At 38.6% G+C, this 23,342-nt stretch overlaps 3 protein-coding genes across 4 annotated transcripts; 1 reads left to right on the top strand and 2 right to left on the bottom strand.

The window, feature by feature from the left end:
• Window positions 1-3,041: 3,041 nt before the first annotated feature.
• Window positions 3,042-7,838, bottom strand: pigf (phosphatidylinositol glycan anchor biosynthesis, class F). 2 transcript variants are annotated; one of them, XM_046068989.1, is made up of 6 exons: window positions 7,771-7,838; window positions 7,425-7,683; window positions 5,604-5,695; window positions 5,396-5,512; window positions 5,167-5,275; window positions 3,042-3,383 (listed from the first exon to the last, which is right to left on the bottom strand). In XM_046068989.1, exons 2-6 carry the CDS (start codon window positions 7,650-7,652, stop codon window positions 3,270-3,272), a joined length of 660 nt encoding a protein of 219 aa, XP_045924945.1. In that variant the 5' UTR covers window positions 7,653-7,683; window positions 7,771-7,838; the 3' UTR covers window positions 3,042-3,269. The 2 variants fall into 2 exon arrangements, with proteins under 2 accessions (XP_045924945.1, XP_045924944.1); XM_046068988.1 differs by lacking the exon at window positions 7,771-7,838 and having other exon boundaries at window positions 7,425-7,764.
• A 2,527-nt stretch (window positions 7,839-10,365) lies between these two features.
• cript (cysteine-rich PDZ-binding protein) lies at window positions 10,366-15,079 on the top strand. Its single transcript, XM_046068833.1, has 5 exons — window positions 10,366-10,608; window positions 10,814-10,879; window positions 12,050-12,104; window positions 12,278-12,381; window positions 14,652-15,079. The coding sequence occupies exons 1-5, from the start codon at window positions 10,593-10,595 to the stop codon at window positions 14,714-14,716; spliced, it is 306 nt and encodes a 101-aa protein (XP_045924789.1). The 5' UTR covers window positions 10,366-10,592; the 3' UTR covers window positions 14,717-15,079.
• Window positions 15,080-16,816: 1,737 nt separating this feature from the next.
• Window positions 16,817-20,673, bottom strand: gch2 (GTP cyclohydrolase 2). Its single transcript, XM_046069779.1, is given in 7 exon segments — window positions 16,817-16,946; window positions 17,973-18,057; window positions 18,197-18,228; window positions 18,794-18,849; window positions 19,676-19,785; window positions 20,407-20,619; window positions 20,622-20,673. Coding segments are annotated over 7 exon segments (678 nt in total).
• Window positions 20,674-23,342: the final 2,669 nt, after the last annotated feature.

The raw sequence follows: 23,342 nt of genomic DNA, 5'->3' as shown, positions 1-23,342 counted from the left end.
CTACCAGCCCTGTTAGGCTGTACTCTGGCATACCGGTATTCTGAGCTAAATGCTAGCACGCTTGCACTGACCATGCTAATATACTGATAATATTTTCCATGTTCACCATCTGTAAGTGTAGCATGTTAGCATGCTAATATTTACTAACTGGCAGTAGTGGTGCGTTCCATTTGACATGGAAAGTCGGTATTTCCGAGTTTAAAGTTAAAAATTTCAAAGGGAACGCCCCCTTAAGTCGGATTTCCTATTTGGGATGTCAGGAGAACCGCACTGCCCCGACTTCGTGATCCAAGATGGCTGTCAGGGTATCAACAGTTATTGAAAGCTGTAGTTTATACTGTTTTTTATTAGCACTTCTGTGTACTTGTGACTCATAGAAATGTTCGTACACAAAGTGCTGTCCAGCGGCTGTCTGGACGTGTTGACACAGTGCTAAGTATGACCGCACAATGCGTTTTTTTTTTATCAACTGGCAAATCAATAGCTAACCTGGCTATTTGTAAACAATGGCTTGCCAAGTGAGGTTTTCCGGCTTGTTAACTGGAACGCCATCGAATCGGGTGTGACATCATTCCCAGCTCCGACTTCCGAGGTAAATGGAACGCAGTATTAACACAAAGTACAGCTGAGACTGATGGGAATGTCATTAGTTTTGCAACTATTTGGTCATAAATGAACATTTTTACCTGATGACGGGTTTTATGAAAAGTCAGAGGATTACCAAAGTGATTACAATTCATCCTCTTCGGACCATGAATGTCTGTACTAAATTCCATGGTAAGTTGTTGAGATATTTCAATCTGGACCAAACTGATGGACCAACCAACTGACAACTAATAATAAAACAAAATCATTTCTACTTCCCACTCTACCGTCTCTTAGATTTAGATACAAATAGCATTACCCTTATTTTTAAAGCTTCATTAATTGATTTGTGGCCACTAGGGGGCAGAAAAACATCAAGAGATACACAGCCACCACCAAATCCCTGGTTTATAAAGTTTGTTCTGGCTAATGCAAAATATTTTGACAAAATTCAGACATGGAGCAACATTAATATTCATTTGGTGTCATGTTCCTGGTCACCCCATGAGTCTAACTCACACTGCTTTTCACTGTAGTTTAGTCTTCAACAACTCCTCAGTAAAGTATCTGGCTTGTTAGACTTTCTTCACTAGCTAGCTTTGTCAGTCTGTCATTTGGTGCTGGGCTGGTAGTGTATTATCTGGGGGTTAATCAGAACTTGCTTGCTGAAAACAGGAGCCTGCTGCAGCTGGATACAGAGCTGTGAGGCCGAACCTTACATTTAATTTGCAGGCTGTAAAACCAAGATGGTCTGAAAGATCTTTTAAAAGCTATATAGAGGTGCATGTCAATGTTTTTGCATACAGTAATTTGATTCAATGCTACCCTTAAAAAAATATTGATTAAGGTACATTTTGGGTGATCTGCCACAGAGACAGCAGATGATGCGTCTTAATACAGAATAAACAACTCTGTCTGTCTCCCTCCTCAGAGGAACAATGTAGAACACCAAACACAACAGCAGCTTTGCGGGAAAGGCGAGGGAGAGGGGGGGGGGGCGGGGAATGACAAATTACCTCTCCTCACAATGCCCTGGCACAATAGCACAGCCTGAGAACAAATAATGAATAAATAAAGTTCTCTGAGATTGAATGAGGAGAGCAATTTGTGAAGCAGTGGCTTTTGTATGCGCAAGAGCGAATGGCCTTCTGCTTGTCTTGCAGATGGAATGACCACAAGTGGAACTGAGCACATGAACAAAGCAACTCCATTCATCTTTCTGTCCACAAAGTACACTGATTACACATATAAGAACACTTCAAGGGACAAAGAGACACACAAAAAAATGTAGTGTGGTGGTGACACAAATACATTCGCAATACTAGGAGGTTGAGGTGAAATCTGTGCGAAATCAGTTTGATCACACACTCTGCTCTCCAAAGGCCTTACTCGCCATTTCCTTTGCTCTCCACAGGTAAAAACATATCAGAACAGAGGTGGAAAATAGAAAAAAGCACAGAGAACAAGGGTAATGGCGGTAACAGCGCGAGGTCAGATTGATTTTCATCAAGAGGTGGAGGGAGAGACTGAGGCATGAATAAGGTCTGCGGATTGGTGTTGTAGGCTACTTAAAAGGCTTTGAAATTCTCCCTCTCGCTGTATGGTTTTTAAAAATGTGTTATTACCTTCTAGTTCCCTAAGGCTATTTTCCTCAGCCTTTCCCTGGCAACAACCTTATGTAAGAGTTCAAACACAGGGTGAATGGGCAGCTTTTCCCCCAGCTCTGTGCTGAAACTGAAACCAGTCGCTCTAATACAACAATAAACATGACTTCAGTTTTGTTTCTTCTTCCACATAATTACTTAAATCGTATTGTATTACAAGTGTCTAGACATGTCTGCAAACAACATCCCTCGTTTACTTTGCGATTTGACGCTGCAATGCAGAAAATGTAATTGTGGTGACTGGCTGGAGGGAGAACAAGAGATGTGGGAGGAAAATTAATGTACCTAAAATGAGAGTAAATCAATATGGTTGCCCGAGGATGTGAAAAGGTGGAAAGAGAATGAGAACAGTGGGGGGAGGGGGGTGTTGAAATAGAGTTGGAGCAAGATTAATGATTATTTAAAAAGGAACAGTATTCATCAGTAGTCAGCTTCAGGTGCAGAACGCCGTCTGTGTGTGCCAGAATGCAGTAAATTTACACTTTGTCTTTAACTTTATAACTTTCCCTCTAACTCTTGCAATAAATGACCACCCAACCTTAATACTGATTACTCTGCAAATGAGAGTGGGGCTTCATTTCTTCTCTTCATTTAATCTCTGCGCATTCACATAGGAACACACACACACACACACACACACACACACACACACACACACACACACACGGTGATCCAACAGCACCATCTACAGGTTTGAGAATTTTTTTATTTAATCATCCAAAAACCATTAAAAGGAAATCAGTTATAAACTCTATAACTTTTAAATTTAGAATACAAAAATAGGGCACACTGTCCAAGAAATAATGCTTTATTCATGTCAAAAATCTTCAGAAACATATTCAGCCTCCATGCGTACAAAATAATGTTGCTCATCAAGTGTGTTATTACAAAATCATCTTTCCTACACGTAGCAAATGGAGTGAATCTTCCCAATAAATAATCAGCACGGTGTTAAAGGTATACAGCAGGAACACAAGAAATACCCTCATGGTCACATTCACACAAACATATGTCTGTCCATCACTTGCACTTGTATGTGAGCTGTTTGCGATGATAGTGGATCCACGCGGGAGCAGCAACAAGCCCAGTCAGGAAGCCAATCATAGCGCCCAGACTGCAGGAAATGGGCCAAACCTACAAGAAGCAAGACAGTTGGGTCCGATCGTTCACGGCCTCAATAAGTTGCACTGATACATCAAGAGAAGCTCAAGTCCCCAGAGGCGTGTCTCCACTTGTAATGTTCAGTTAATTTAAAGAGGAACTTCTAGAGGAAAAATACAGTACCACTGTCATTTAGAGTTATGCTCCAATTACCACTGTCTACCTCTAATTTGCATTTCCCTCCAGTCATTTTGTTGAGAACTGCCTTTGCAATTATAATTTGAATCTTTTCCTTTTTGTCACTGAAACAAATCGAATTAATTTAATAAAGAGAAGGATTTAATGGTTACTGTGTTGAATTATTATCTCATACATGTGGAGGTTGTATTTAATACTGTTCAATGATGAATGGAAACAACTGTGCTGTACGCCAGTAGGGGAAACAAGAAAAAAAAACCTCCTATTATTGTTAAAGTTAAGCACCAGTTACAAAAACTCAAAAACTATTTTCATTCTTTCTTGGCAGATTGTTTTATTTGAATTCTTTAAGAAGCCTAAAGATGTATAAGTATACAGTATTCACGATTAAAAAAGGGTCTGTATGACATAAATAAGTTCTTTCTAGTTTCCTTTCCTGTTCATTACCTAACAAGCCCTTCAGATTTATCTTCCAACTCCTGAGGGATCCCAACCCACAGGCTGAGAGCCAGTGTTCTAAAGGACCACAAAATAGAGCTCTCTGTACTCCTACACATCCATGCTTGTGGACGTTTGGCTTCATGCAAGAATAACTGCAATATCAGATTTGTTCTTAAGTTGCAAATAAGACTGACTTAAAAAATTTGGTCATGAATGTACTCGTACTTGGAATTCTCTCTTTGGTATGAACAAAATTCACGAGTGGTCCAGTCCTGTCATACCAGTACAGTTCTCCGTATATCTGGAATAAACTCTCAGAAAACTGCAGGTCTGCTGAAACTTTCAGTTCTTTCAAATCAAGACTGAAGACTTTTCTTTTTACCCCAGACTTCTATAAAATCAAATTTAAGGCTGTAGATTAATATCTTAAATTGCACTGTAACTTTTACTGTTCTGTTTTATCTTTTTTTTTTTCTATTTAACTCTTTTAAATTTTATTTTATCCTGTTTTTATATTTTAACCTTTTAAAATTGTATTTCAATGCCTTTTTTTTATTTTTATTTCCCAATAATGCTTCTATGTTTTATGTAAAGCACTTCGAATTGCCTTGTTGTTGAAACGTGCTAAAAAAGATTAACTTGCCTTGCCTAAAGATGAAATCCCACGATTGAACAGGTGGCATTCATCACACTAAAACAAGTTATTTATGACAATTCCAAAACAAGCCTTTTGTCAAATTCAGCGAAGATCTCCTCGCTAGCTGTCCGTTCTATGTGCGATGAAAGAAATCAGGTGTTTGTACACAGCCCTGACTCTGGAAATGCCAAATGGCCCGGGTCGAGCCACACAACACTATTTCAGCTGTTCCAGCCATGATTTCTGTGTCAGGTAATGTTAATTGACTTGCCCACAAACATTGAGGTTAGCTTAGTTGGCCAAAATATGCCGGCTCTGGGACCGTGTCGTCCTCTCAGTATGTAAGCATTGCAGCAGCAACTTTAACAACAGTAGGCTAACCCACAAATTAGCTAACGTTAGATACATTACTTGCTATGTTGTTGTTCGCTCTATATCATGGTATTTGTCATGGAGTTGGAGTTCTTTAGGATAAAAATACAAAAAAGTCTTCCCACAGTATTAATGTTGTTAACGAGAGGATTTTCAGTGTGTGCTGACCTGCCAAGGCCTGTCCCAGTCCAGAGGTATAGGGAAGGCTCCCACCCAGGCTCCTACCACTGTGCAGGCCACCGTAATCTGTAGACAGGTGTCCCACACAGACATAGCTCTGGAGACGGGGACAGAGCAAAGCAAGGACAGTAAGTATATTAAATTTATAGACACGCATAAGCATGTGAAACATATGACAGAAGGACAGGGAGCAGGGGTAAGCAGATTTTAGGCTTACCCATGCCGACTGAACACTCGTATCCAGGCCTGGACGTTGGGGCCGAGGACACAGAGACACCTCAGTGTGGTTAGAGTGGTCAGAAGCACAGCTAGGGAAAATGTCTCCAAGGCGGATCTGAAACACATGAAAGATTATTAGAGTACAACGGTTTTTCTTTGTTGCACATTTCTCTATTACACACACATGAGCAGCACCAGCTACTCACTCAATCAGCGGAGCTCCATAGAGAACCACCACAGTGTGGAAGAACAGGCATGACAGGAAAAAGTACAGACAGGAACGAAACAACCTGGACAGCTGCAGAAAGAGACGGATGAAGACAGTTAAAGGTAAATCACGTAAAAATCAAAACAAAAACGTTAAAGAGTAAAAGCTAGAGCCTTTGATATTAAGGTATGAATGTTTCTTGGGCTTGAAAAGTTATCTCCCTGCAGAGTCTTGGAAAGTAGCTAAAAATGCAGGTTCGTTCAGGTTCAGTGGTTAATAAGTTGGTAAATTTCAAAGAGTCAAGTATTTGCAAGCAAACATTAATCTCTTTACAAATAAAATAAAAATAAAAATGATCAGGTTTATCTAAAATGTTTGCACAATACTCTGTGTACCTGCAAAACACGTTTTGTTTGCTTCCTTCAGTCTCTTAACAGAAATAGAAGTTTAAATAAATAAAACATACGATGAGAGAAGCATTTCCATTTTAAATGTCATACAGGCTAAACAAGATTAAAATGATCCAAATTTATAATTTTACAAAAACTGAATATGGCATAATCAAACACTATCTGGCTGAGCTAACAATGTATTGGAATAATGCTGGATATCTGTTGTATTTCCACAGTATACAAGTAAATATTTACTTTACGTTTTGTTTGTGGCTCACTGGATGGCTTTTTGCTACAATATTTTACTTTTCATAATGTATAATTAGTAATGTATGCTGTATCCAGCTCCGTGGCTGAGAACGCTGAGCTGTCTCTGTAATTCTGCGTCTTCTTCATTGTGAATTGTGATTGGTGGTTCACATCTCCCCAGCTGGCATATTAAAGAAATGCATTGGAACCTGATCTCAGACATAAAGTATGAGTTGTGAAGTGGCAGACGCCTACGTTTGTGTGAATTGAAGCCAGACATTTTCCCCCCAATAAATTTCTGCTTTTCTTTGCCTCATTTATAGATTTTAAAAAATACTATCGGTTGAAAACCACAGAAAATGTTAATTACATATCATAATAGCTTTCAGTCTAGCAGTCTTTCATGACTGACAGTAGTTTAACTGAAACACGTTCAGCAGTGGTGGAAAGTAACCGAGTACACTACTTCTGTTTTGTGTAGTTAAGTAAAGTTGTTTCTTTTCAAATTAGGATATTATATAAACAACATAAGATGCTTATAAAATACAATACATTGTTAAAGATTTGGCTTCTTCCATAAACTAAAACTAATTTAAATAACCTGTTTGAGCACTAGAGACAAAGAGAAAAGCCCAAAAAGGAATACACGTTTGTGTTACAGAACATTTTTCTTCTTTCCCACCTCATTCGACTATTTTTCTTGAAGCAACATTCAGTTTTTGCAACAAAAACTTGAGATCTGCTCCAACTCTCCATTCTTTTAATCCAGGGTTCAAGACTTTTCTGTTTGCCACTGCCTTTTATTACAGTAAATGTGGAATTGCGTATTCATATTTTGCAGTGCACTGTAACAATTCTCCTGTTTTATTCTACATTAGCTTACTTTTATCTTTTATTATATTTTTATCTTTGCCATGAGTTGCTTTTTATGTATGTAATGCACTTTAAATTGCCTTGTTGTTAAAGGGGTCCATACAAATAAACGTGACTTGCCCTTGTCTTGTGACCCCTAGGTAGGGAACCACAGGATTAAACTGTCCAACTGCACATAAAGTAGTTAAAACAAGCTAAACCTCATCCAGCTTCAACAATAAAATGCAACAAACTACAATTACATTTATTTTAGCATTCAACAGTTCAGACACAATTAGTTCTCCAATACGACCACAAGTCAGCACCTTGTATCCCAGTGTGTGCTTCTTGGTGGGCGGTGTGATGCCGAGCAGCCAGAAGACTGCGACGCTGACTACAGTGACCGCACCGGACGCCGAGTAGAGCCACAGCAGGTGCGTGCCGTACACCGAGAAGCCGGGCACGAGCACCGCAGGTAGAACGGTGGCCATGAACACCGAGGCGGCGATGATGGCGTGAGTGGACGCCATGGCTCTGATTTCATGGTCCCACATGATGGAGACCGTACCTATCTACAAGAGGAGACTAAGACACGAGACAAAACTCACATAAAATACGTTAAAATGTTCATTTAGAAACGAGTAGGTTAACTCCATGAATGAGTTTCCCGACCTGTCTTCCGTAAACATGGCGTAACGTGGACTTCCGCTTGGATTTCACTATAAAAGTCAAATTGTTTCCTTATGCTTGCTTGCAGATTCAGATTCAGATTCCTTTTGTTGTCATTGCACATACAACGAAATTGAATGCATTCCCACACTACGAATAAAACAACCATCGCTACAAAATTATTAACATAAGGTTTTAGATATAAAATGTGTAAATTATTGAATCTGTAAAACAATGTGAAAAAATATAGTACCATCACTTATTGTTATATTGCTCTCCAGGATATTGCAGGTTTGCTGAATTGCAGTGGCCCTGTGTACAAGTGGTGCAGTTGGGAATATATATATACTCACAAGGTACAGCTGAAATGCAAGTTCAGCTGTCAAGTTGAAGTGACATACAACTGACCCTGCTATTTAATTTAAATGATAATACCTTAATGTACCTAATGCATTAGGTATTCACATTGTACATTATTGTTTATGCCACCCAACAGTCATTACTCGTAATGCTATTTATGATATTTATAATGAGCAAAAGTGTATTAAAGCGAGTCTAGTTTATTCAATTATATGTCAGTATGCTTGCTATGGGATAATATTGACCTGTACTAAATGACACGAGCTGCCTTTGTGATTACATTTTTGTGTGTCTGTGTAGAAACTGAAAAATACAGTCTGAGAATTTCAAATATAGTCATTATTATTCTAAATATCCATATTCTCTGAAATAAAATACATCCAATTTTAGAGGCCTGACTTAATTGCAATGTCATCAGTCTTTCTGTATCATGTATGTGGTATTTCCCCTTTAATAAAACCTATTGTAATATTGAAAAGTCTTTGTATTTTGCTGTAGGATCAGTTGCCCCTTATAAAATGTTAAGTCCATCTGATATATTATTTGTAGATAGATGGCAAATATCCCTTTCTACTCCATAGCAATCTAAATAATATTAAATGTACAGTCTAAATCTCAATAATCACATGTTTAACTGGATATATCTGGTGCTTACATTATTACTAACATATTCCCCAGTTGACCATATATTTTGCCAGTACAATGTCCAAAACATATCACTAGGTTATACCTTGTATGATGTTTCTGGCATATTTGTTTGAACTGAATTGTTTTAAATCAGTGTCTGCTAAGAATATAACTACATTGTCAAATGTATCTACATGGCAACTGTATTTATTATAACAGTATTGTAGTATCCAATACTTATGCATTTGACAAAAACAGTTCAAAATAGCACTGTAGCAGCAAGACAGAGGGTCAGTGACCTTTGGGGAGGTGTTCTACGGGGAGAGCAGTGATTGGTGGTTATGTAGGTTGAAGGGACTGAACCCTTCTATAGAATTTGACTTCTAACCCCTTGTTTTGTTACCTCAAAATAGTACTGTACCCTTCTATGGGTTTGACCTTTTACTTTGCAGACTCAAACCCTTCTATGTTACCTAACAGATACCTAAACATGTCCTATATAAGCTATGTTTGATGTACAGAGAGACAGAGTGGTCATCAGGCTGGGTCACTCTCGAAGCTGCTGCAGAGCTTTTAATTGATGCTGAACTCTTCGACTTAATAAACTTTTATGATCAAGAACAGTGTCAAGCGGGTTTCTTCTCAACACATCATCGCAGCATTATTGTTCGGACACCACAGTATATTTATAGATCATTTTAATATTGGAGAACTGTAGACTTTCTAGGATTTTTTTAGGAGAAACAGTGGTGTGAGGTTCTTGAACCTGTCTCTACCTATTTAGGCCACGCTCCAGTTGTTTGACCTAGGCCTATATATAGCTAGAAACACGTTATTTATTTTTTTGGCTGTCAACGACTCTTAAATATCATGTACACCGAGGAATTGACCTCTACAAGACTAAGTGCCTCCTTCAGCGGACTTCTACGTTAAAGAAAAAGTACGAGTCTGCAGCAAACAGGAAGTATTATTTTGGAGGTATAAAGCATATGCCGCGTTCGAGACCGGTCGGAACTGGGTAATTTCCCAGTTGAAACTTCTGTCTTCCGACCTCAAAGCTTTCCAGGTGCATGGTGGTGCATGATGCCGAAAGTGAACGAAAACCATGGCTGACCATGACAAAGTGTACACACAGTTGCACCCTCAGCAGAGTTTTAGGTGTTACTTCAAAGGATGGCAGTTTAACTGCAACAACTGACATAAATAGCCTATACGTTACTAGTTAACTGTGTACCCCTCAAGCCATTCAGTGTTGTAGGTTACACTTCCTAATGTTTTGGCATTTTTAACAATAACTTTTATGCAGAGAAGATGACTTTATGAGAGTCTTTACTGTAGCCAGCTACCTAATAGACCTAACATATTTCTACATCAATGTACATGTATAACAGGTTTTACTATATGATCGTATATGTATTATTTTAAATGTACTTTTTGTTGCCTTTTAGTTTATCGTTTACCATTTACAGTGTGTGCTTCCATGGGAGCTGCCATTGTTTTTCTAGTTGGAGATCGGAAATTTCCGAGTACCAAGTCGCTTGGAACGCAGCAATAGACTGTGTATAAAAGAGTCCAAAGACGTAAAAGTCATCCTCCAACCAATCACAGACGGTCAGGGAAGTTTTACCAGGATCTTATGTGACGGACGGTACTATCAGCCAATGAAATTTGAGATTGCCATCGCTTTGACCACTCAATCTGTTGCGAACACGAGAACGAGGGGAAAGCGACCGGAAGTTTACAAACATTATCCGAGGAAGATACGATTAAGCTAACGTTGTTCATTTTATTTTGACCAACTGTCGAAAAGCGACGGTTTAAACGAACAAAGAGAAAATATGGTTTGTGAAAAATGTACGTATGATACTCTTCAAAATGATTCCTGTCTTCAAATCTAACCTAAAATTTTGCTGCTAACGAAGGCTGGAGATTCAGCACAGCTAACGTTGTGTTATGCTAACTGTTTTGATTCCTGTACTCATTGTATGGGTTTATGAACACCGACCCTGCTCTTTAGACTTTAATGTAATAACGATTTTTGTGTTACTTCTTATTTCAGGCGAGAAGAAGCTTGGTAAAGTCATCACACCGGACACCTGGAAGGATGGAGCCCGGAATACAACAGGTGAACTGAGGACAGAGGTTCAGTGAAAATGTGGTTTTATCATTAACTATTGTGCGTAAACCGTATTGTAATTCATATCGTTATATAGCTACATTGGGGTCAGGTTTTATAATGTAAAACTACAGCATCATTCGAGATAAACAAACTAACAATAGTGGAGTGGGAAAGCCTACATATTTAAAAGTCTCATCATAATTTAAATCAGGTTACTGAAAAATTCTCTGTTCAAGGCTACTTTGAATATGCTGTTAGATGAGAGCAAAGTGAATTTGCATTTGGGTGGATGCACTAGAAAGAAAATGTGTTTTTACCCATCAGACACTTAAAAAGAAACAATATGAAAAGTAGTAATACCTCTTGTAAAATAACTATGAGTGTCTTGTTATTTTTAGCTTCAAATAGCTTGTTTTGTTCAACAGTCTAAACCCCAAAGATATTTAATCTATACTTATATGAACAGATTAAACAGTGTACATATCAAAACACTAATAAAAAAAAAAATATATATATATATATATATATACTCTTTAATAAACACAGAAACCACTATAGGTTAATGGCTACTTGCCATGTGCCTGCAGACATGTGGTAGTATTGTGTGTAGTAGTTTCTGACAGAATGGCAGGCTGTTTTTCAAAAAAATCAGGACATCACCTTTAGTTTCGGTATGTAATGTTGCTCCAAGTGTTCAGCAGTTTAACGTGTAAAAATAGATCCTTTTATCTCTCTGCTCCATTCTGTGCACTGTGATATATTTAGGTTGCCATGTCAGGTGTGACTCTTTCACTTTAGATAAAACTTCCAATATAGGCGAAATTCTTAGCCTAACCCGTCTATTGTACTGTTATATCTTGCTGGCATGATGTTTTTATACTATATGCACATTTTGTCTTCTTTGTTTTTGATGTAATACAAAAATTTTTCACTAATCAACATAATTTTTTGCTTCCAAAGTTCAAGTGATAATTGCTTTGATTACAAAAACAAGCTTGACCTCCCTTTTTTTTTTTTTTTTTTTTTTTTGATTGACACACATTTTTTTAAGCCCGCACTGGACATTAATTATGCCTTTGTTTTGTTTTTTTGGGATCTTTTAATTGTGACATACTATAATGTAATGTTCCTTAGATTATAATTTTTAATGAAGTTCCTTCTGCCTCATTCACTCAGAGGGTGGTGGGCGCAAGCTCAATGAAAACAAGATGCTGACTGCTAAGAAAGCCAGGTGAGTATGCTAAAACCCTGGCTTTAAATCAAAATGTTAGTTAATGTGACTCATCACTTTGTTTGTGAGACAATGTCACCATCATTGTCTCTATTTTTATCTAAAAAGAGTAAGTAGTTTTTATCGCCAATTGTTGCACATTTACATTTATCATGTCCATTTGTCCCTCTTAGGTTTGACCCTTACAGCAAGACGGGCTTTGCTACCTGCAGGATCTGCAAGAGCTCTGTTCATCAGTCTGGATCACACTACTGTCAGGGCTGTGCATACAAGAAAGGTATTAACTCACCCACACCGCACTACATACTGAGCCGAAATCCTGATGAGTTTTATGTTCCACTAGTGACCTAAATTGCAAGGGGAAAAACATGCCTTCTCACTTGCCTCTGTAGAAGCAAGCAGATGGTTTTGAGTTTGTTTGGCCATGTTTTCAGATTTTTGTCTGAGATTTCAATGTACCTGTTACCCTATAAACTTCACACACCACACTGTGATCAGGCTCTATTTCTCAGTAGAAATGTATTCTATTGAAAACAGCTGACAAAGAGGTCTGTGGATTATCAAGAATCAATAGGATGGGTTACTTTTATAGGTTTGTTTGAATGTGGTGTGTTTGCTGGCACCATGAAGCGGATAGTATTAGCTACAGAAAATCAGTCCTTGTAAAGCTGCAGTGGAGACACAATAAACAGTATAAACAAATAAAGGGCAGGTCCAAGTACAGTGCATAATAGCTTCATTACCAAATGGTTCCACAAACCTGATGATGACTTCTGTGGACTGTGCCCAAATATAGTGATAGAGCAGTTATCAGTCGGCCAAATAATTGGGCCGTTATCTGGCATTTTGAGATAATCGGCATGAGCCAATACCGGCACTCATCATAAGGCCGATGTACAAAAAAAAAGTCTGTAGCCTTATCAGTGTGGCTAATGTGGAACGATGTTAGCGCTCCCTCTTGTGAGTTTTGTGAAGGTGGTGAAAATCAACATCTGTCACCAACCGCCTTTTTAAAATGTTTACACTTCTCTACTTGTTAACATTTTCTAACTGTTGAAATCACAGCATAACTTGATCTATTTTTCTATTGCATTCATTAATAAAACTTCCATATGAAACAACACTTTATGTGGACTTCACCGTGGAAAGGTTAAACAGAAAAGCCACAATAACATTAACATAACAAACCGATGTTCAAGCACCAACTCCAGTTCATATGGTGCAGAGGCAGGAAGATAGTCACTGTGTATGTTTCAAATTTAGAGGACCTCACAATATACTTTTAGCAGCTTTTACTGCTGATTATTTATATTTAACTTCACAACTGCTCTAAACATGCTGCTGTGTTTTTGAAATTTGAATGTATCTTAACTTTTCAGGCATCCATTGGTTTACATTCATTTTCATAGGGTAGAAAATCTGTCAGCACACTATAGAAATATACTGTTGTGCAAATCAAGTGTATTTCCTTTATAATATCCCAAAATCACAAACCTGTCTCAGACTGTCAATGTGAGGCTCCTTCTATTCTTAGACCCTTGATTAAAAAATGCACCTAAAAAGGGAGAAACCTCAGGAAAAGCAACAGAGGAGGGTTCCCTAGTCCAGGATGGACAGGCATTCAATCGGTGTGCTATATACAGTAGTAGGCAGAAGTACAATATGGAGAGACAGTGACACAGTTACATATAAAATGTACATAACATAATATTCTATTAGGGCTGTTTGATATGGCAAAAAATTAATAACCTGATATAGATCATTTCAATCTGTCGTGCAAGATTCAACCACAGCAAGTCAGCCTAAAAAATGCCAGTGACTCTGTTACTAGAAGGCATTTTCAACTGGAACTCGGGATATTCCTCTGCATTATAAACGTGGGGTAATTGAGAACTTAGAGGGGAGAAATCCAACACCATGACAAATTATACCATGATAGAGTGAACAACGACACAGCAAGTAATGTAAATAATGTTAGGTAGGTTGTGGATTAGCAAACTGACGCTACTTGCTGCTGCAAAGCTAAGCCAATGTAAAGCTAACTTTTCCACGCTGCAAAGGTGAGGGAACTGCCTCACCAAAATATTACGGTAAAGTGTGGAATTTGCGACGCTACGATATAAACGATAGAGCATAATTGTAAACGATAGACGTTTTTCTATTGTCAAATGATATAGTCATATCGCACAGCCATGTATTCTATATATATATATATATATATATATATATATATATATATATATATATAAAATAAATCTGTTTTTGCAGCTCTAACATTGAAAATGGTTGCAGACTCGCAAGTTCCAAGAATATTATAATTGATTTTCATACTGTGCATAAACGTCTAAAAAAAATGACTGCCTGCGAAGGTACAAAATAAATCGACCGCTATAACATGCGTTTAAAAATGGATCTGCAAAAATGTTTTGATTTGAAGTTTAGAAGCATGACCCAGAAAATGCCACTGGCATGGTTCTTTACATTTTATATCTTCCTTCTTCGGCTATGTTTCTTAACTTTTTCTGTCCTTCTTTTTTGTCTCTCCAGGAATCTGTGCAATGTGTGGAAAAAAAGTTTTGGACACAAAGAACTACAAACAGACATCTGTGTGACAGCCTGTCGATCAGAGAACAGCTGCAAGGATGAGACTGATGGTGCATGTTTGTCCTAGGTCACATTTTCAGGACAGTGTCCTGTCATAGACACCTATGACTCTTTACTGTTATTCTTCCCACCTTCGTGAAAGAGAGAGATTTGGAGGTGGCTTTGCCCTCTTATTATATAAAGCCACTGGAACTATTAAAGTGGCCATACCACCAGTTATCACCTGCCCCTCAAGTTGAGGCTTCTAGATTTTTCTGTATATTTTAAATTCAATACTTAGACTTGGATTCTTTGCTTTTTAAAAACAGATTTCTGTATGTAATATATGAAGTGTTGCATTTTTGAGTGAATTAAAGCATTCAGTAGGAGTACATCTGACAAGATTATTTGTGCCTCTGCTTGAAGCCATTATGGGTATAATTTTAGCCTCTTACGCACAACATACCCATGTTTGTCCTGTATGGCTGTAATAATTGGTTTTCTCTTACATAATCAGATTTGGAAACTGCATGTTGCACAGTCCTCCTCCCCCTGCATCATTGCTGTTGGAGATAGAGGTTACAGTTCATAGGTTGTTTGACATAAGGCTCCTCCTTTTGATATTTAAATGCCTTGCACTCCCTCAGGCCTTCAACCACATGTGCACACACTTGCTTATATGTCTCATTGATTTATGCTGTTGTACCACATCACAAAAACAGCACTAGTCTCCAGCTAATACAAATAATGTATGGTAGGTAATGTTTGGATGTAGCAGATGAGCCAGATGTTCAAGCCAGTTTAGTAACCTGAAATAAAAAAAACACAGTCCAGTTACAAGTCTGCAACAATAACTGATTATGTAATTCTGGATCCTCTAGTTTCACATTACTGCCTTTTTGCATTCAGGGTTATCGTTATAATATCCCAGTTTATACCTGTTAATACGGCCAACTCTATAGAGCATTTAGTGTTCAAATTAGAATGTACTGTATAGTATATATACTGCAGTTTGTATATGTAGAATAATGTATAGAAATAAGTGTAGTTTACCATTTAGGACTTTTTAGGGATGGGAAAAAATGGTCTGTTTACCACTTTGCTTCAAACTGAAATATTTCAACGAGAGTGTGTATAGAGGTCCGTGATCACCAGAAGGTGAAGATCCTACTGACTTTGGTGAACCCCTGACTTTTCCTCCAGGAGGTCAAAGTTTTCCCCCTGTGAAATATCAACATGATGGTCCCAATAGGATGAATTGTAATGTTTCTGTGTGAACACACTACATACTCTTAGAATTTGTATGTAGTATGAAATCGAGACACTGAAATAAACACAACACAGAAACCTTTCCTTGGCCGTTAACATCTTTTTGACATGCACAAAGAAAGATCAACAACTTTCATTTTGTTTAAGCTAGTTTATTTAAGCACACTGATCATTTTTATACCATCTATTCAGGACATCATTTACTCTACTCTTTGGACTACAGATATAATAATTTTGATTAGTATCTTAAAAATTTCATATATTACAAAGACTATAAATGTATTTATAAATTACTCAAAGTTCATTAAATCATTAAAATCCGTGGATTCTAAATATGATTATAAGGAAAAGAAAAGGTGTTAAGAGTACCACTTTGCAATAGCACCAATGAAATTCCCATCAAATAAAGTGACTGAAAATCTTAACTAATGTGGCATTACATTTCACTCAGGTTTCATATTTTATGTAGTTATAAAACCTGTAGTTATGAAACCTGAGTGAAATGTTATAATGCCACATTAGTTAAGATTTTGCTTAAAGAATGTGGCATTTTGTTTTGATATTGCCATGTAAGACTATAAAATATCTACCAAAGGCACCAAAAATGTGTCTCTCATTTCCTATAATGTTCACAGTGATTTCAAATGATAGATTTCAGCAACAGGATTGAAATCTATCAGGCATTTTGAGGTGAGCTCCAGAGTAGGCTTGGATACAGCTTTGTTGTTGTTTCCAGCATGTTTCCTGCTATTAGTTTTTGTTTTCTTAAAGTAAAGTCAGTTGTGGATGCACTGTTACTCTAGAGCTTTCGGTGTGCAACTGTATAAAGAGGCTTTGGAGTGAATGATGTATGACATTTGTTAAGTGTGCTTTGAAAGGGTCAGGAACTCCTCCCGGGTTTTGGGGTCTTCGAGGTAAAGTCCCACCATGGCGCTCGTCATTGTGCGGCTGTTCATCTTCTGGACGCCACGCATGACCATACACATGTGCCTGCAAACACACACATGGCTCAGATTTGCAGCTGCAGCGTTTGACATGCTTTGAGGAGGGTCTTTGACCTATAGAACATGTGTTCAAAGGCCACAATTTTACACATCAAAGTCTGTTTAGGGGTACATGTGAACAAATGTGTAAAGTCAGTGTCAGTCAGGGTTTAATTAAAAATGAGCATTCAGCAACCAAAAGCAAGTGGTCATACCAGATAAGGTAAGGTTGTACAGTGTATCGATTCAACCAGGAATGCGTTTTATTGCTTATGAATTCAACTTTTAATTTGTAAAAGGAAAAACTGTGTTAATTATTTTAATAGTTGCACAGAGTACATGCCAATTCCCATAATTGCATCCACATTTCCCTCACTTGCGTCTTTTCCTTGAATCTTAGTCCCTCCCACAAATTAAACTATAGTTTCTACTCGACGCACAGGAATTTCCAGGCTCACGAGACTGAAGGGAAATGACAATTACAATATTGCTGGAAGACAACAGGCTCCCCTTCTCTCCCAGACAATAATATTATCCATGATACCAATTCAGACACAGAAGAGAAATCGTTCTCTTCTCCTTAATGAATGAAGACGGCAGTGGTTCTTTTGTGAATCGACCTACACAAACACACAGTTTCATTACTTTCAACTATATGAAGAATCAGCAAACAGAATCTAAAACCTAAGAGTATTATACTTGAGCTGGTTCTGTTATTTGTCAATTATATTAAGTATAAAACTGCAGTGATGGTGTGGTGTGGGTTCAGATCAGTCACTAACACATTTTGCAATAAAGGACTGTGTCAGTCCAGTAAAAGACTGCTGCCAAGGTTGGTCTTGTGTATCCTCATTCATGTCTTCTCAGAGCATAAATTAGAGCCTTTGTAACGGCCTTCGTGATGGCAGACTGGAATAATTCTCGCTCAAATAAGGGAAATGGCTTTATGGTAACATTTTTACATTTTGCCTGAGGTATCAGGACAGCTTTAAATCATACAGATGATGATGAAGAAGGTGGTGTGTGTACTTACACTGCTTCAATAATCACAGCTACACCTTTTGGCTGCAGGGCCTCTGATATTCCCATGGCAATCTGCTTGGTCAGACGCTCTTGAACTGAAATCAAACAAAAATATGGCACACATGTAAACATGATAACACCAGACTGCATATAAACTCTTGGTTAAACTGGAAGAAAAGTGCTCTGACTGTATGCAAAGCCTTTTGATATTGCGCAGTGTCTTTGGTCGCTCACCTTGGAGCCTCCGACTGAAGAGCTCCACAATCCTGCAGAAACCAGAACATAAGCAAAACGGAGAGGACTGATTATAGATCAGACGTAATAATGATTAATCATTTGTTAAACACAGACTGGCATCGGTCCCTGACCCGCGGCCTCTAGTCTGGCAATCCAACTGTACAGACCCTTCATCTGTGAATGATTCACCCTACAGAACTCTCTGAATCTGTCGTGCAAGATTCAAACACAGCAAGTCAGCCTAAAAAAACCCAGTGACTCTGTTACTGGTATTCTGGGTTTGTATGTTCAGAGATGGTGTGATATTTTAGGAAAGGGAGAGAAGGAGACAGACAGAGAGGCTGTGAAAATAAGTGCTGATTCCCACAGGTCCGAAGGGATTTTCTCATGGCTCGAGAGCGGATAGAGTTTAGATTTGTGTCTGTGAGTGTGCTTGATGAGGGGACTAGATGATGGCCATTGGGCTTAGACTTAAGCCTCCAGGTCAATGCACTGACATAACAGAAGAACGCTGCCACCCGGCACTAACACCAGAAACATACACCCACAGTGACAGCACAAGGGTATAATGTGTGTGTGCATGCGCTGTGTTACCTTGCCAGCTTGCTTAGTCCCACCACTTTTTTGTTGGGAATGTACCCGATGTGAACCTGAAGAGAGATGGCAGCCAATGAAAGCAGAGGTCACATTATCAGAGTGAAGGATGGTAAATATTAGCAATTAAATACTGACACTGACCTCACAATCCTTAGAAACACACACATACACAGCACACATCAGCTCGTAAGCAGAAAAACAAGACAGTGACACCCACATGCACGAGCCTGCACAAATACAGTGTTTCAGGCAAGGGCAGACTGGCCATTGGGAGGACCGGAAGTTTTTCCGGGTGGGCCGCAGGAGAATTTGGCTGATAAACCACATAGTAATAAAACAGAGACAAACAACTGCAGTTGAGAATCGATTGGATCGACTGGCAAGTAGTGAGTGGTTACTGGCCAGAATATAAAGAAGTGGTTGAAACATGGACCTAACCCCTAGCCCAATTATTTGTGCTTCAATGGATAAAAACTTTAGAAGAAACACAAAGGTGGTGCTAAAAAGTTAAGGGAGAAAAAAAGTCGCTAAGGGCAGGTGCAGTTAAAGACTTTTCTTTTGGTGCTGCTGCTACTTCTACAGCCACAAAGAGCCAGATAGGGGTTTGTAGTTTTGACTTTTTGTACTTTAATGGCTCATTTCATGATGTACTATACTTAAATAAAATTCTCAAGAATGCAGGAAAAAGGTATTTAAATACCCATGCTTATTTTGAAGAATGGGTTGACCAGGGACAAATTCCCAGGCCATTTATTTGCCCCAGTTCACCCCTTGTTTCAGGCCAGTTATTTGTAATATCTGCTTTCAACACAGAAACACACTGTCTTTACACTGTCTTTAAATCCCTTACAGTTGGTATGCATAAATACACAGACTTACCTTGCCATAAAAGGGCACCAGGTGATGTTCACACAGTGAAAACATATCTATGTCCTTCACAATCACCATCTCATCGTGGTCTTCGTCAAATATGGCATCATTTAAAATGTCTAGGGGCACAAACACACATTGTATGTAGTGAAACATGCCCATAAATCCTATTGCTTTGTCCCACAAACACTCCAAAACCTAAATAAATTCAATATTCAGTAGAAGAAAATTGTCAACTCATGTCATCTGTGAAGCTGGAACTACTTAAAATTTGGCATTTCTTGCTTGAAAAACATTATTTTTTGTACATTGACTAATCGATTAATTGTTGCAGCTCTAAACTCTTGACATATTTTAAAGCTGCTGTAATCTAACAGATTTAGGAATCTAATTATAATAAATAGCACTGCCATAAAATAATACAAATGTTCACTTTTGTGGAAATGACTTCTTTAGTTGTTTGTATGTTGCTTCATTATTATTGTAGGCTATATTAATCTGATCATAAGGTGTACATAACATAGGGGTGGTAAACACATTAATGCCATCCCATGCAAATTTCAGCACTGCAAGACAGTGTGCAGAGGTTGTATATTTTTATAGTCACTCAGAGTTTAGTTTTCTCATTAATCGAGAATAAGATACAGTACGATAGATGGGCCATATCACATTAATAACGGTATAATTACACAAGAGCATCTTCCATTGTAAAGCTCACAGAGAGAAACCTGTTGACTCACCGTGGATGTTCTCATGGTAGCCCTTGGTGAGGAACTGCATGGCCTTGGCGGCGCGTAGCGGCGTGCGCAGCAGCCCCTGTCGGTCCGTGTCCTCCCCGAGCTCGTGGAGGATGCTGGTGTAGGCGGCTTCGAGCGCAGGTAAGCGGGACTTGTTTTCCTCCTCTTTGCGGGACGTCTCGTGCTTGCGGTGCACGGAGGACTTCTTGGTGTCTACAGGTCGCCGAAGCAGTTGTTGCAGTGCAGCTCCTCCAAGGTGTGCACTTTCATTACAGTGGCAGTCCATAGGATCGTTTTTGACTCTGGAGGAAGAGAAGAAAAGGTGAGAGAAGTGAAGCTGAGTTAACCTGCAGGTCTGGTAGACTTAACATTTTTACCCGTGCTTTCCGGCTTATAAAGCCTAAAGCCACTGCCGCGTGCGCATCGGGTTCCCATTCGTCGAGGTGCCACCTACGTCAAAACATTTGGTTTCGTCAGCAGTGTTAAATTTTACGCAGAGAACCCCCTCCCAAAGTAAGTAAGACATCCGAATTTTCTGCATCTTATCACTTCAGCCTACTGAAGCCGATCATCATCCGTCTCCATTCATTAGTTCTGATTATGTTACTTTACCAGAAACTACACTGACCACTCTCATTCAAAGCTCATGACTTCAAGTGGAGCTCAGACATGATTTTTGTGCAGTTAGGCCTACACCTATTAAGTCTCTGAAGTTGAACTTCCATAAATCCAATCTTACAGAAACCATATCCAAATGAAATGCCTTGATAATCCACAAACAATACATGAAAAACACAATGTATTAAATCATAGATCAGTGTAGTAAATGAAGCTGCATTGTAGGCTATGTGGCCCTACTGTAAAATGTTTATTGTCTTGGCCTAATTAACAGTAAGGTAGGCCTACTGGCAACAACTGTCCAGTATTTCATACCATGGAAAAATTCAACGTAAAACTTACTATGGTCGTTTTTAGCATAGGCTACTCTAAAATGATGGACAGCATTGAACTGTTATTTCAGAATCAGAATCAGCTTTATTGCCAGGTATTGTCGAGGTTTGTCGTGTGTGCAGGCAGGAACAGGTTTCAGGACCCAAATGCAGTTTCTCGGTGTTGGTGTAGGCCTATTAGTAAAAAAAAATAAAAATAAAAACACCACCTAATTTCGTGTTAAAATGCGTTGTAACACGTGTTACTGAGATTGTAACGGGAAACATATTACCATTTCTTAAAAAAGTAATGCGTTATATTACTGTGTTACTCCCAGCACTGTAGAGCATTATAAACAGATCTGTTAAAAACTGATAGTCTAACAATGGTGTAGGAAGTCGGAAATCAATTGGTCAATTACAGGTAGCCTAACTCACTGGGTGGCTGTTAACTGAACTGCCGTCAGCATCCTGTTGCTCGCACTCCATAGGCTTGAGCAAGCATCATCCTGGGCATTAGGGTTGGGTATCATATACAATTTTACAATACCAGAACCAAAACCTGTAGCCTACCCTTAAAGGGATACCTTCTAATAAAGTACTTCATTCTATACCTTGCGTAAAATGCCACCTTTTGAAACCATAGTCGTTGATTGGTGTTATTTTTATTGTTGTTATGGACAAGTAAGGTGATCTATTTTCTTTTCTTTTTTCACATAACTGTTAGATAATAATATTAGGTAATTGTATCAGATTGCTCCTTAACCTAATCAGCTCATCCTCGTGGACTGTAGGCTATCATCAGAAAAAGGAGACGTTATTTTTGAGTTCGAATGAGAAAGGAGGATTGAAATAGTTTAGTGATCGATATGAGTTGTGGAAAACAAATTTAATTCCCATTTTTGATAGTTTGTTGAAAGTAAACAACAGAGAACCATTTTGTTAACTTTCAATCAATAAATCTTGAAGAACTGAAAGATCTCTGCAAGGGTTTTTTCCTTTAGGGGTGAGTAGCAAACCTCCTCCAAAGAGACATTAAGAAGCAGAAAACGACAAAGGAGTCTGTTTAAACAAGTCACTAAAGTACACTAAAGACTGTAGAGAAGTAAACAAAGGAAAAGAAAGCCGTACCTTTTTTTGCACTTAGTTTAGTTTATTATCTGTCTTATTGTAGGTTGAGTTTTGAGTTCTGTCTGCTTGTCTATTTTTTTCATTCTGCTCCAGTCTCTGTGTAGCCTTTATTATTATTCATCCACATCTTACTTAGTATCTGTCTTGTCTCGTATCTTAGTTTTTTGTCCTGTACCCTAGTTCATGTCTTAGTGTTCACTCCTGGTCCGTGTACTCCTGTGTTTTGCCCATGTCTATCTGAGTTCTGTTTTACCTTATAGCTTCTGTCTGTTTTCCCTGTTGGTGTAAGTTTTGTGGTGATCTGTCTGCTTGTGTCTTTATTAGTTTATATTTCTTCCTCTGGTCTGTTATGTGTTCTGTAACCTGTGTTCCGTCTGTTCCCCCAGTTGTCACTTTGTCTGCCTGTCTCTCTCTGTTTTCCCTGTTGTCTCTCTGCCTGCCTCGTTAGCCTCATGCTCCTCACCTGTGTTGCTCCCGCCCTGCTTGTTGTCTGTGTGTATATATACCTGGTGTTTCTGGCTGGTTTTTGTCGAGTCACTGTTTATTGTCACCCAGTGTTGTAGTGTGTTCGCCTGTTGTCAGCCTCACTTGTTGTGTTTCCCTGCTCGTTTTGGTTTTCTGTTGGACAACCTTTGTTTTGGACTTAGTCTATCAGCCACTCAGTCTGTAAGTGTGCTCGCTTTTTGTTTCCATTAATAAATTCACTGAACTGTACCTGCCGGCTTTCGTGTCCTGCATTTGGGTCGTACTACCTGCCTCCACACCACTGAACGTGACACACCTACTACATCCAATAAGCAGCAGGAGGCTCGTGATCGTGGCATCTATGGTAATTGTACACAGTTTATGGGTACAATAAGAAACTGTTGAGAATACAGT

Source organism: Micropterus dolomieu, linkage group LG14, assembly GCF_021292245.1.
Source record: "Micropterus dolomieu isolate WLL.071019.BEF.003 ecotype Adirondacks linkage group LG14, ASM2129224v1, whole genome shotgun sequence".
Lineage (NCBI taxonomy): Eukaryota > Metazoa > Chordata > Actinopteri > Centrarchiformes > Centrarchidae > Micropterus > Micropterus dolomieu.
This window is presented reverse-complemented; position numbering and strand designations above follow the sequence as displayed.